This window comes from Eleginops maclovinus, chromosome 17 (assembly GCF_036324505.1).
Source record: "Eleginops maclovinus isolate JMC-PN-2008 ecotype Puerto Natales chromosome 17, JC_Emac_rtc_rv5, whole genome shotgun sequence".
NCBI classification, from domain to species: Eukaryota; Metazoa; Chordata; class Actinopteri; order Perciformes; family Eleginopidae; genus Eleginops; species Eleginops maclovinus.
In genome coordinates this window covers 17,413,966-17,427,645 of record NC_086365.1, presented here as the reverse complement: position 1 = coordinate 17,427,645, position 13,680 = coordinate 17,413,966, and the positions used below count along the sequence as shown (strand labels likewise).

General features: G+C 43.6%; 2 protein-coding genes across 4 annotated transcripts in view; both read right to left on the bottom strand.

Annotated features, from left to right (window-relative positions):
* stab2 (stabilin 2) overlaps positions 1-310 on the bottom strand; it is a 50,167-nt gene extending 49,857 nt beyond the window's left edge. For all 3 annotated transcript variants that reach the window (XM_063905583.1, XM_063905584.1, XM_063905585.1), the window contains exon 1: positions 79-310. In XM_063905583.1, coding sequence (XP_063761653.1) covers positions 79-165 — 87 coding nt within the window. In that variant the 5' untranslated portion in view covers positions 166-310. The remainder of the gene's footprint in view (positions 1-78) is intronic.
* An 893-nt stretch (positions 311-1,203) lies between these two features.
* On the bottom strand, positions 1,204-13,244 carry wnt16 (wingless-type MMTV integration site family, member 16). Its single transcript, XM_063905898.1, has 4 exons — positions 13,124-13,244; positions 10,511-10,737; positions 2,510-2,799; positions 1,204-2,291 (listed from the first exon to the last, which is right to left on the bottom strand). Exons 1-4 carry the CDS (start codon positions 13,222-13,224, stop codon positions 1,833-1,835), a joined length of 1,077 nt encoding a protein of 358 aa, XP_063761968.1. The 5' UTR covers positions 13,225-13,244; the 3' UTR covers positions 1,204-1,832.
* Between the last annotated feature and the right edge of the window lie 436 nt (positions 13,245-13,680).

Here is a 13,680-nt window from a genome sequence, read left to right as displayed (position 1 = left end):
CGTTGTGCATTTAGGAAATACACAGTTATAATAACTCAGTGAGATGAAGTGTGTGTGTGTGTGTGTGTGTGTGTGTACCTGTAGAGCAGCAGAGGTCTCCATCAGCAGCACAGAGAGCAGCAGCAGCTTCATCATCATCCTCCTCCTCACACACACTGAATCCATCTGACTCCTCACACACTCATAAACTCCTCACACACACTCCTGAAGCTCCTCCTCCTGAAATCTGCAGAGTCAGCCTTTGGGAGAAAGTGTGTTTTAACCTTTCACTCAAAGCTGTAGTTTCTCCCCGAGGAACACCCAGTCCAACTCAGAGAGATAAATCAGAGCCTCTGAGGAGAAGTATGAATGCAGGGTGGGCAGAGAGAGGGTGTGTGTGTGTGTGTGTGTGTGTGTGTGTGTGTGTGTGTGTGTGTGTGTGTGTGTGTGTGTGTGTATGGCAGGAAATCCTGGATAGTAAATAAGAGTGTGTCCTGTCCTCTACCATTTCCTGTCCCTTTCTGCTCTGTCATCACACACACACACACACACACACACACACACACACACACACACACACACACACACACACACACACACACACACACACACACACACACACACACACACACACACACACACACACACACACACACACACACTGTGCTGAATCGCTGAACTAACAGGACGGGGCTGGTCACATGTTCAGGACAATAACACGTTATATATGTTTCTCACAAAGCCCTGAATGGTTTGCCCCCCCCCCCCACCTGGCAGAACCCCCACACCCCTCCCGGGCCCAGGATGTATTCATAATAATATAAATACATGTATGTGTTTCCTAAAAGATCTGACTTTTTTTTTAAATGGCCGATTATTTTTTCAAAAGTCAGACATTTTTTTCCAGAAATCCTACTTTTAATCTAAAGTTCGATTTAAAAAAATGTCCCACTATTTTCTCAACTTGTACTTTTTAATATTTATGTGTTGATTTTCCGTTTTTAAAAAGTAATAATAACAATAAAGTCAGTTACCTTCCCTGAAGTGTCTGAAGTCCTTCTTCCTGGTCCTCCGGGGGGCAGCAGAACCTCAGACTCTCTTCACGTAAACTGAGGGACAGGTGAATCTCAGGTACAATAAATAACATAAATCAAACATAAATAAAGTTTATTGGAAAAACTAAACACAAAAACACACAATGTTCCTTCTTCAGGAGGAGGGTTCTATAAATACAACAGTTTAAATTATATATCCGAGATGTGTTTCAGTTCCCTTTGAACTCAAACAGGTCGGAGGCAGAAACGAACATTAAAAAAACTAAGACATTAAACTGGAAGACACAAAACTCAATGATCCGTTTGTCTTCAGCTGAGATCTGTGTCCCGTCATTAATGTCCAGGTGTATTCCAGTCCTCCTGTCCAGGTGTATTCCAGTCCTCATGTCCAGGTGTATTCCAGTCCTCATGTCCAGGTGTATTCCAGTCCTCATGTCCAGGTGTATTCCAGTCCTCATGTCCAGGTGTATTCCAGTCCTCATGTCCAGGTGTATTCCAGTCCTCATGTCCAGATGTTTTTGTTATTATGTTCCTTTCCTTAGTTAATGTCTAGCTGCGTTCCCGTCTGTCTTTACGTCCAGGTGACCTGCAACTTTATTATTATCCAGGTGTATTTCCGCTTCATTTATTCATTCTGTGTTACTGTCTTTAGTTATTGTCCAGGTGTGTCTCTGTCCTTATTTACAGGTGTGTCCCTGTCCTTATTTACAGGTGTGTCCCTGTCCTTATTGTCCAGGTGTGTCCCTTTCCTTATTTACAGGTGTGTCCCTGTCCTTATTTACAGGTGTGTCCCTGTCCTTATTTACAGGTGTGCATGTCGTTCATGCTTTCGCAGCGGCGGCAGCGGACGTAGCAGCACCAGACGAACTTGCACTCGCAGCGCTGCACATGTCTCACCAGGTGCGTGTTGTATCCGCGGCCGCAGCACAGCAGGACACAGCTGTCCGAGCCGCTGGACGTCCGGTTGCAGCGCCGGCCTCTGGTTCCTGCCACGCCGCGACGCCGGTCCTCCAGGCAGTAGTTGGGAGACTTGTTGAGGAAGACGAGCTGCTGAGCATCCACCGGGGGGCGCCGCTGCTCTTTCCTCCTCGGTTTTTTCTTGGACCGGTCAGTCACCTGGACGCTTCGCTCGTACCGGTCCTTTAGGTAAACGCCGACACGCTCGAACGGCGCCACTGTTTTCCAGCAGGTCTTCACAGCGCAGGATCCGGAGACGCCGTGACACCGACAGTGAGTCGACATCGTGCGGACGATCGCCTGCAGGACAGAAGAAGAACCTGATCAGTTTTATAGATGCATTCAAACAGTGGAAAATATACCTTTAAAATAGGAGATATGACACATTTATGCAGAGGAAATGCTCAAACTGTAGAAAATATGAAGAAACACCATCAATACTGAGGAGAAACACACAAAAACACCAGCCTATGATGTTTGACCTCTGAGGAAGTCAAACCTGGTTCCTGTGGTCTCACCTGCCGCCCCGCCTCACTGTTGTGCTGGTTGGCGGTGCTCACAGTGAATCCTCCTCTGATGGTCGTCGTGTTCCTGACGGTCCCGTCGATGAACCTGCGGCTGAACCAGATCCCGTACTGGATGTGGTCTGAGCAGCCTCCCCAGTGCCAGCCCTCCTCTGGAGATCCACCGCCGCGTAGCCGGGCGTCGCAGCCACACTCCGTCATGTTGCCCTGACTGCAGGCCCGGGTCACGGCGTGGACCAGACCTGCGGCCAGAACCGCCTGGAGGAATGCCGTCTCTTTGGTTCCTGCAGGACCGGAGAGACATTGTCAGATTCAGGAGAAACATTCAAAAACACTTTCCAAGACAAGCAAGTAAGTTCTAAGTCAAATCCTGAGTCAAACCATCCAGAGTCAAGATCAACAAGTCCTGTCTCAAGACCAACAAGTCCTGTCTCAAGACCAACAAATTCCTGAGTCAAGACCAACAAGTCCTGTCTCAAGACCATCAAGTCCTGTCTCAAGAACAACTAGTCTTGTTTAAGACCAACAAGTCCTGTATCAAGACCAACTAGTCCTGAGTCAAAACCAACAAGTCCAGTCTCAACACCAACTAGTCCTGTATCAACACCAACTAATCCTGTATCAAGACCAACGAGTCCTGTATCAGCACCAACTAATCCTGTATCAAGACCAACGAGTCCTGTATCAAGACCAACTAGTCTTGTTTAAGACCAACAAGTCCTGTCTCAAGACCAACAAGTCCTGTATCAAGACCAACAAGTCCTGTAATCAAGACCAACTAGTCCTGCATCAAGATCAACAAGTCCTGTCTCAAGACCAACGAGTCCTGTATCAACACCAACAAGTCCTGTCTCAAGACCAACAAGTCCTGTATCAAGATCAACAAGTCATGTCTCAAGACCAACGAGTCCTGTCTCAAGACCAAGAAGTCATTTCTCAAGACCAACTAGTCTTGTTTAAGACCAACAAGTCCTGAGTCAAGACCAACAAGTCCTGTCTCAAGACCATCAAGTCCTGTCTCAAGAACAGCTAGTCTTGTTTAAGACCAACAACTCCTGTATCAAGACCAACTAGTCCTGAGTCAAAACCAACAAGTCCTGTATCAAGACCATCAAGTCCTGTCTCAAGACCAACTAGTCTTGTATAGACCAACAAGTCCTGTATCAAGACCAACTAGTCCTGAGTCAAAACCAACAAGTCCTGTATCAAGACCATCAAGTTCTGTCTCAAGACCAACTAGTCTTGTATAAGACCAACAAGTCCTGTATCAAGACCAACTAGTCCTGAGTCAAAACCAACAAGTCCTGTATCAAGACCATCAAGTCCTGTCTCAAGACCAACTAGTCTTGTATAAGACCAACTAATCCTGTATCAAGATCAACAAGTCCTGTTTCAAGACCAACAAGTCCTGTATCAAGACCAACAAGTCCTGAGTCAAGACCAACAAGTCCTGTCTCAAGAACAACAAATTCCTGAGTCAAGACCAACAAGTCCTGTCTCAAGACCATCAAGTCCTGTCTCAAGAACAGCTAGTCTTGTTTAAGACCAACAAGTCCTGTATCAAGACCAATTAGTCCTGAGTCAAAACCAACAAGTCCTGTATCAAGACCATCAAGTCCTGTCTCAAGAACAGCTAGTCTTGTATAAGACCAACAAGTCCTGTATCAAGACCATCAAGTTCTGTCTCAAGACCAACTAGTCTTGTATAAGACCAACTAATCCTGTATCAAGATCAACAAGTCCTGTTTCAAGACCAATGAGTCCTGTATCAAGACCAATTAGTCCTGAGTCAAAACCAACAAGTCCTGTATCAAGACCATCAAGTTCTGTCTCAAGACCAACTAGTCTTGTATAAGACCAACTAATCCTGTATCAAGATCAACAAGTCCTGTTTCAAGACCAACGAGTCCTGTATCAAGACCAACAAGACCTGTCTCAAGACCAACAAGTCCTGTATCAAGACCAACAAGTCCTGTCTCAAGACCAACGAGTCCTGTATCAAGACCAACAAGTCCTGTCTCAAGACCAACAAGTCCTGTCTCAAGACCAACGAGTCCTGTATCAAGACCAACAAGACCTGTCTCAAGACCAACAAGACCTGTCTCAAGACCAACAAGACCTGTCTCAAGACCAACTAGTCCTGTCTCAAGACCAACTAGTCCTGTCTCAAGACCAACGAGTCCTGTCTCATGACCAACAAGTCCTGCCTCAAGACCAATCACAACAGAGCCGGCCAGCTAACCGCTCATGCGCGGAAGTGGTGTGTAAAACTTAGGAGCGTGTAGCTCCCGTTTCAAACTTTTGAAAAATCAGGTTATGAACGGATGATCAAGTTGTTCAGTCAAAGTCCATAGTGAAATATAATGTGGGGAATATAATGGCATCAAAGAAAGCACACAAAAAGGCTAAAGTGCCGTTAAACGAGAGCAGCGGCCTGTCGGGAGTGAATGACACACGAGCAGCTGAGGAGAACGCCATGGAGAGCGAGTCCTCGCAGGTGAGCCACTCGGAGCTGTCACTAATACGCTCAATAATAAGAGAGGAGATAGGGGCTGCTTTCGAGAGATTCCAGCCGCAGCTTGATGCTTTAAAGGGAGAACTCGACTCATGTTGTCAGAGGCTCGGTGATATGGAGGAGGGACTGACCGATTTGGATTGTAGGGTTGCTATACTCGAAACCGCAAATGGAAATCTAATGAAGGAAAACAAGGAGTTTAAAGACAAAATTGAGAGGATGGAGATTCAAAACAGAAAGTTGAATCTACCTGTGTTTGGACTGAGAAAGGATATAGCGAAGAGCGATCCCATTGCCTTTGTGACAAACTTTTTAAAGGAGGTATTCGGAAGTGAGCTCTCATGTGACCCGGCAGTCGAGATGGCATACAGGATTGGGCATGGGACTGATATGAGACCCAGACCTATGATTGTCACTATGCAGAGATACCGAGCAAAAGAAGGTATATTGAAGCTGGCAAGAAGCAAGGGAGAGATCATTTTCCGAGGCATGTGAGTGAAGATATTTCCTGCTATTACTGCGGATATTGCCAGGAAGAGAGCACTTTTCAATGACGTCAGGATGAAGCTGCGTAAGGCTGAGGTGAGGCATGGACTACTGTTCCCTGCAACACTCATCGTAACCTTCAATGGACAAACAAAACTGTATCGGGACTGAAGCTGAGCATTTCTATAAAACAGTGATAAACCCGGTTTCAGCTCAAAGCTGAAATAGGTGGGAAATGACTGATGGACATGACGTCATTAGATGGTTATGCACATTAGGAGATGAAATGAATGATATTATGCAAAGGGAACTGTTGCAGTTTTGGTGTATTGCGAATTTATTCATTGTAGGCCAATATTCACTGGCCTATGAGTTATCTGCTACCTTATTTTAGGTTATTTATTTCATCAACTGCGACTATGAGATTAGGTTGAATAGATTTTGAATAGAGGCCAATTTGAACTGGTCTCTACTGTTGTTCATTCCTCCTAAAAATGTCATTTTGATTTATTGATTTATAAATTTGATCTTGCGTTGCAAGACATTACCATGAATGTATTTAACACAAAGGTTATTATCTAAAATGTTAGGGAGCTACCGTGCTGCTCGTTTAGGTGAGTGAGTATGCACATGGATAGCAATCTATGGGCAGTGAGGTGTGGGGTTGTGTGTGTGATGGTGTGTGTGGTTGAAGTTGTGTTGCTTGTATGTTTTGGTTCAGCTCTCAATTTGAAAAGAAGGGAAAAAGGAAAAACATTTAAATTGCCATTAATGTCAAATAATGTCAAATAAAGGTTTGAATTGGCTCATATCAATAAGTGTAGCCTAAGAGATAAAGTGTCTGAGATAGAGGAAATATTATCATGTGGTATTCATTTGTTAGCAATATCAGAAACTCACTTAGATGACACCTTTAATGACGCTGCAGTGGACATTCAGGGATATAGTATATTTAGAAAAGACAGGAATGCATATGGAGGTGGGGTGGCAGTATACACTCAAAAGGAAATACCAGCTGAAGTCAGATAGGATTTGATGTCTGCTGATATTGAAGTACTTCAAATTCATTTAGCTCATTTGAAACCTTTGTTGGTGGGATGTTGTTACAGACCTCCTAATTCAAACCTAAATTGTCAAATGTTAGATAAAGTTTGTGATAGAGAGATTTATTTTATCGGTGATTCAAACATTGACTGGAATATGTCCCACTGCCTTAAAAACAAGTTGCAGACAACAGCTAATACATGTCACTTGGTACAAATGGTGACTAAACCTACTAGGATATGCATAAAGAAAGGTGGAGCAACAAGTGCAACTTGTATTGATCATATATTTACAAATGTTAGCCATTTATGTTCACAGGCCACATCAACTCCAGTAGGGTGTACTGATCATAACTGAATAATTACCGTGAGAAAGACAAAGGGGCCAAAAGCAGGACTGAAAGTAATTGTGAGGAGATCAGTGACATGTTTCTGTGAGGAGTCGTTTATAAAGGAGGTTCAAAGATGTGTTGGAAACATATTTTGAAACACTAAATCCAGATGATGCTCTTGCAGTATTTAATTTGTTATTCATGCAAGTGATTGATAAACATGCACCACTGAGAGAACTGACAGTAAGGAACTTTAGAGCACGCTGGTTAGATGAGGAATAAGAGATCTGATGAAACAAAGAGATGAGGCCAAAAGTGTAGCTTTCTCCTCAAGTGATGAGTCAGATGGGCAAATTTATAGAAGGTTAAGAAATGATGTTACAGCATTAAATAAAAAGGAAAACCAATTGTATTACGGAAATAAAACCAAAGACATTAAGGATGAGAAGAAACAGCTGTGGAGTTTAGTGAATGGCAGGATGGGCCGTAAGCCAAAATCCACCTCCACATATCTTGAGGTGGAAGGGAAATTCTTGACTCAACCAGTACACATTCCTAATTCTTTGAATGATTATTCTCTTGATAAAGTGAATGATCTCAGGAGAAATATGAAGCAACCTATAAACTCCACTTTTCTAATAAATGATTTAATATGGAAAATAAGAAGCTGTACATTTAAAATAGAGAAAGTGACAATTGCAGATGTTGAATGTCTACTGGGTAAATGTAATGAGAAACAGGTGTGGATCATTTAGACGGTACATTTCTTAGATATGCTGCTCATTTGGTTGCAGAGCCTATCTGCTATATCATCAGTGTGAGTATTGAACATGTGTTTGCCCACAGGCGTGGAAAATAGCAAAAATGATTCCACTTGCAAAAAATCCAGCTGGACCATTTTCTGGTACAAATAGCCGCCCAATACGTTTGTGACCAGCACTAGGAAAGATAATGGAGAGAATCATTTTTAACCAAATACAAAAACACTTTAAGGTCACAATCTTAACACTGGTTACCAACACGCTTACCGGCCGGGCCATTCAACATGTACTGCTTTAACACAGATGACCGGTGACTGGAAGGTGGAGGTAGATGATAGGAAGTTAGTGGGTGCAGTACTACCTGATTTTAGTTCTGCCTTTGATGTCATTGATCATCCATTGTTGTTGCACAAGCTAAACAATATGGTTTTAATCTGAATGCGCTGAGGTGGGTAGAACGTTACCTGACCAATCGATGTCAAACACTAAGTCAGTCACTTGTGGAGTTCCTCAGGGTAGTTTTTGGGGCCACTTTTATTTTCTATTTTTACAAGTGATCTACCATTAGTGCTACAAGAATCCAAAATTGTAATGTATGCAGATGACTCGACAATATATGGAGCAGCTTCATCTACAAGTGAGCCGAGTCACTGTATGAACAAGGGTCTAGAACAGATCTCAGAGTGGGTCATAAATAATAGGTTAATGCTGGAAGACTAAATCTTTAATAATAGGATCAAATCATCAGTTAAAAGGTGAACCTACGTTGCTATTACATTTAAACCATATTGAAATTGAACATTGAACTCTGGATCAAGAATGATCTTGGTCTAAAGAAATTGATAATGTAGTAAAATGGGAAGGGGTGTGTCACTTGTTAAAAGAATTGTAAAATATTTGCCAAAAGATGTCAGTAGACAAGTTCTAGATGCTTTGGTTCTGTCACAGCTTGATTACTGTTTTGTTTTCTGGTCTAGTGCTGCAGAAAAAGATCTAGACAAACTACAAGTCGCTCAAAATAAGGCAGCACGATGTGCACTGCAGTGCTCCTACAGAACCAGAGTGACTGAAATGTTGGAGACCCTTAAATGGTTGAGTGTCAGACAGAGGTCCACTTACAGGAATATTACAGTGACACACTTACCTCATATATTATCACAGGTTTATATCGCAGTACTCTCAACATAACTATCAAACAAGACATGCAATAGAAAGAAGGTTCGTATGACCCACATCTAGATCAAATATCAGACAGAAAACAGTCATGTTCAGAGCCATGGTCAGCTGGAACTCGTTACCAGTCCACATAATCCAGGAAAATTCTCAAGTACATTTTAAAAGGTTGCTAAAACATTCTATGAGCACTACAGAGTAACATGTAACTGCCTGTGGGTTGGCCTTGTGATGATGACCATTGTTCATATGAGGAAATGAGTTGTTCTATTTTGCTTTTAGTTTTACTACTGTTTGTTTTGTGTGTGTGTGAGGACCCCAGGAAGAATAGCCAATGCTTATGCTAGTGCTAATGGGGATCCTAATAAAGAATAAAGACCAACGAGTCCTGTCTCAAGACCAACGAGTCCTGTCTCAAGACCAACGAGTCCTGTCTCAAGACCAACAAGTCCTGTCTCAAGACCAACAAGTCCTGTCTCAAGACCAACAAGTCCTGTCTCAAGACCAACAAGTCCTGTCTCAAGACCAACAAGTCCTGTCTCAAGACCAACAAGTCCTGTCTCAAGACCAACGAGTCCTGTCTCAAGACCAACAAGTCCTGTCTCAAGACCAACGAGTCCTGTCTCAAGACCAACAAGTCCTGTCTCAAGACCAACAAGTCCTGTCTCAAGACCAACAAGTCCTGTCTCAAGACCAACAAGTACTGAGTCAAGACCAACAAGTCCTGGATCCCCAACAATTAGTTCCCAGTCAAGTCTGGAATTAAGATTCAACAAGTTCCAAGTGAAGTCTGCAATCATCAGGTACAGAGGAAAGTCCAACAAGTTCAAGTCTGTGGTTCCAAGTCAAATCCAATAAGCTCCCAGTCAGACCAAATTGTTCCAAGTCAGGTCCAATGAGGTACGAGTCAAGACCAAAAGCTCAGAGTCCAAGAAGTCCTGGTTTAGTTTAATGGGTAAGTATCAGGAAACAAAAAGGACCCTCTTTGAGTGTCTCTTCCCCTTCCTCCCCGGATCCAGAAGAACATACAGACCTTTATTATTACTGAGCCTTATTTAGTCTTCAGCTCTGATCCACACAAACCTCAGAAATCTGCATCAGTCAAATCTGAAGTATTTTCCTCCCTCTGAACATGAGTGACGTCTCACATGCTCCTAATGTCCTGATTCAAAACATGTGATCGACCCAGTCAGGAGGAAATGTGACTCGGGGAAATATTTAGTACATGTCTCAACATCACAGTATAAACGCTTCCATAAACGCCCCCACTCGGTCACACACACTGAAGGAGATCTGCCCGGCGATAGATATAATTAAAGCTCCTGCAGAGTTTCCCTTCCTGCGGTCACGTGACTCAACGTCTCCCCATCCAAAGTCCCTCTGGAAAACCAGCATTTTAAATGTCATCATGATATATAGAAGCTCTCGAGTGCTACAAGTTTAGCGAGGGCTTAATTAGTGAAGTCCTTCAGTAGTATGTTCTGGGAGGAAACACCTTCATAACAAGACAAAGGCTCAGCTGTGTTCAGGCTCAGAGTCAACAAGTCCCAAGTCAAGTCCAGTACGCTCCCAGTCAAGTCAACAAGTTACAGGTCAGGTCCAACAAGTTTACAATCAAGGCAACGAGTCCCAAGTCCACACCCACAGTTTCCAAAGTAAGTCCCCCCCACACCCCCACCCCTCACCGCTGGTCATCTCGTGCCCGAACACCGGGGGCTCCTGGCGGGTCGAGCAGTTCCACCTCTCATGTCTGAACTGGGTCTGGCACTCTGCGATGGCGAGTCGAGCTCCGGCCTGAATGCTGGGCATCAGGAGGGGCTGCTTCCTGCAGAGCTCCCGCTGCCGGGGGGTCAGCGGGGGGGAGGAACAACCCGGCTTCTCCGGAGACACCAACGAGGAAACCCCCAGCCACCTGCAGGCCGCCACACGGCCGAATATAAACCACAGCCCGTTAAAATGTGAAGCTATACTATACGACAGAAGGAAGATTTAAAATCACTTCAGAAGTTACATCAAAATTACATTTTGTATTCAAATCATTTGAACGTATTTTGATTTGAATATAATGCATACATTTTATGGATTGCAGGGATTATATAGAGGACTAAAAATCTCTGAATTATAACAAAATAATAAATGAGAAAGAGAAATAAAGAAATGTGTTTTAAGGCAGAAATAAATGAACCTTTAAATACAAATATTAAATTATATTCAATAATCGAAGAGGGCATTAATCATGGTGCCCCCACCTCCAAAGACATGGAACTCTCCAGGGCAGTGTTCCTTTGTGAGTCTCAATGCAATTCTTCTTCCTCAGATCAGATTTAAAGAGGTTTATTAAAGTCCAGATCCTCCAGATCGGTCGCCTCTCTCACAGAAGAGGCTGAGATTCAATTATAGCTAAATTAAATCAGAGGGAAAAATGTGGTTCTGAACGGAGATGGCATCAACCTTCTGCAGCCACACACACATTACACACACACCAGCTCTCTGTGTTCAATACACAGTTATTCATTTCAGAAGATTCCTGTCCAGATTCCTGTTTTACTCCCCCACTGAATACACGTTTCATCCATCTGTATATTCTTTATGAGGTTTATTAACCGGATTGATGGGATACAGTCACTCTATTTAACTTCAGACTCAAAGAAACAGAGTGACAACAGGACAGAATATAATAACTGTTCAGTAAGAATAAGAGGTGATTGGTTCTGTTCAGATACGACGCTGAAGTTAGCATCCGATTCAGAGCTTCTGATTCGGCAGATAAGGGGAAAGTTAAGGGACATTTAATTTACAGCGCTGAGCGACCAATCCTCCTTCTTTGAACCTCTTAAGTTGCTGCATAGCCGGTTTACTTGGACTACATTATCCCAGAGAGTCCAAACATTCTTTATAACACAGTTCTGTGAAAATACAAAAAAGGGACATTTCGCTGCTTTTTATCAAATCTAGACCACATGGGACCAGGTCCTGATACATTAACGAGGTAAAGCACTCTTCAAATGTTCTTTCAAAACAAAATGAAAGACTGCAGCCCAACTGTCCGCAGAGGGCCTGCAGACAGACCCCATAGGCGGAGTTTGCGGGGAGGCATTGCCTAGAGGCCATCAGAATCAGAATCAGAAGTACTTTATTTATCCCAAACTGGGAAATGTTTGCGTTGCAGCGAAATACAAAGAGAAGCAAAACAAATAATTAGAACTAAAAAATCAAGTAAAAATGAAAATGACTGAAAATGAAAACGAAATACACAAATGTACAAAAAGGCAATATAATGTTAAGTGTGAAGGAGTGCATGTTAAGTCCAGTTTACAGAGAGGCTATGGAGTAGTGAGTTGTCACTACACATTGATTCAATAAATACATCTGGATTCTACGGAAGAGGATTCGGGCCACATGAAAAATATATTTTTTTTTACATCGAATTCTGACTTTAAAGTGAGGATTCTGTGTGTCTGCAGGCCCTCTGCGGACAGTTGGGCTGCAGTCTGTCGTTTTATTTTGAAAGAACATTTGAAGAGTGCTTTATTAATATATCAGGACCTGGTCCAATGATTTAAAAAGAAAAGCAGCGAAATGTCCCTTTTTTGTATTTTCACAGAACTGTGTTATAAAGAATGTTTGGACTCTCTGGGATAATGTAGTCCAAGTAAACCGGCTATGCAGCAACTTAAGAGGTTCAAAGGAGGAGGATTGGTCGCTCAGCGCTGTAAATTAAATATCCCTTAACTTTCCCCTTATCTTCAGCGTCGTGGTTCGGGTCACATTCATTAAGCAGGGCGGGAACCCCGCCGGGTCCCGGTGAGTCCTTATTTCATCACCATTTTAATAACATGCCCAATGTGATTGTGCTTCATAATTATAATTAATGCCTCATCATAAACTTTATTCAGGTGTTTTTTATTAAGGAAAAAGACTGGATTACTCAGTAATGCACTCAGGAAGGGTAGTTTATGGATGTGGAAGAAATCCGTCAAAGAGCCGCAGAGGCTTTCCGTGGGTCTGGATCTGGTGCGTGAAAGCGGATCAGAAACACAAAGCCGAATCATGAAATACATGTGAGGTTTTAAACTTAATCCAGGTTCTTTTATTCTTTGTTTTCAAAATAAATGAAGAGGTCCCCTCTGTGGGACGAATAAAGGTATTCTGCTTCTGCAGTTTGAGCTGCAGTTAGAGACAAACAGTCGAGAGCGTTTCTGAAGTAACAGCAGAACACATCCGAGTTATTCCGAGAGACTGCGACCTGATGAGAAGGGGAACAGACTGCATCAGAGCCTGGTTTGCCTGATACTCACACCCAGGAGGCTCTGCAGCCCGGCGGACTCACGGAGGCCAGCAGCAGGGTCAGGGTCCAGAGGATCCGGGTCCAGATGAGTCCATAGCTCCGAGTGTCCATGTCCTCTCATCTGTCTGAGCCGTCCATCAGTCTCATGCTCACTGAGGAGGCTCACTGACGATCCTCACTGAGTCCTGCAGCACCCTCATTGGTCCAGCAGAGCAGTGACGTCACAGCTGGGCGCTAATTGGACGGACGGAAGCAGCCGAATGACAAACAGAGGACTGTTTCTGGAAACTTCACACCGAAGTCCAGTCCGGAATCAAACAGCTCAGAGCTGTGGCACACAGACTGTAAACTGTTTGATTTCTACCTGGAGCCTGGGGGGAGGGGGAACCAGGACTAATACCCCCCCTGAAACACTACACCAAACTCCATTCAAATATCTGTCAATGTCACGGTACCAGGTACTGATCAGAGGGGGGGGGGGGGGGGGGTGACCGACCCATACTCTGGACTGTGGTTAGCCCCCCCCCCCCCCTCCACCAGACTCTGGACTGTGGTTAGCCCCGCCCC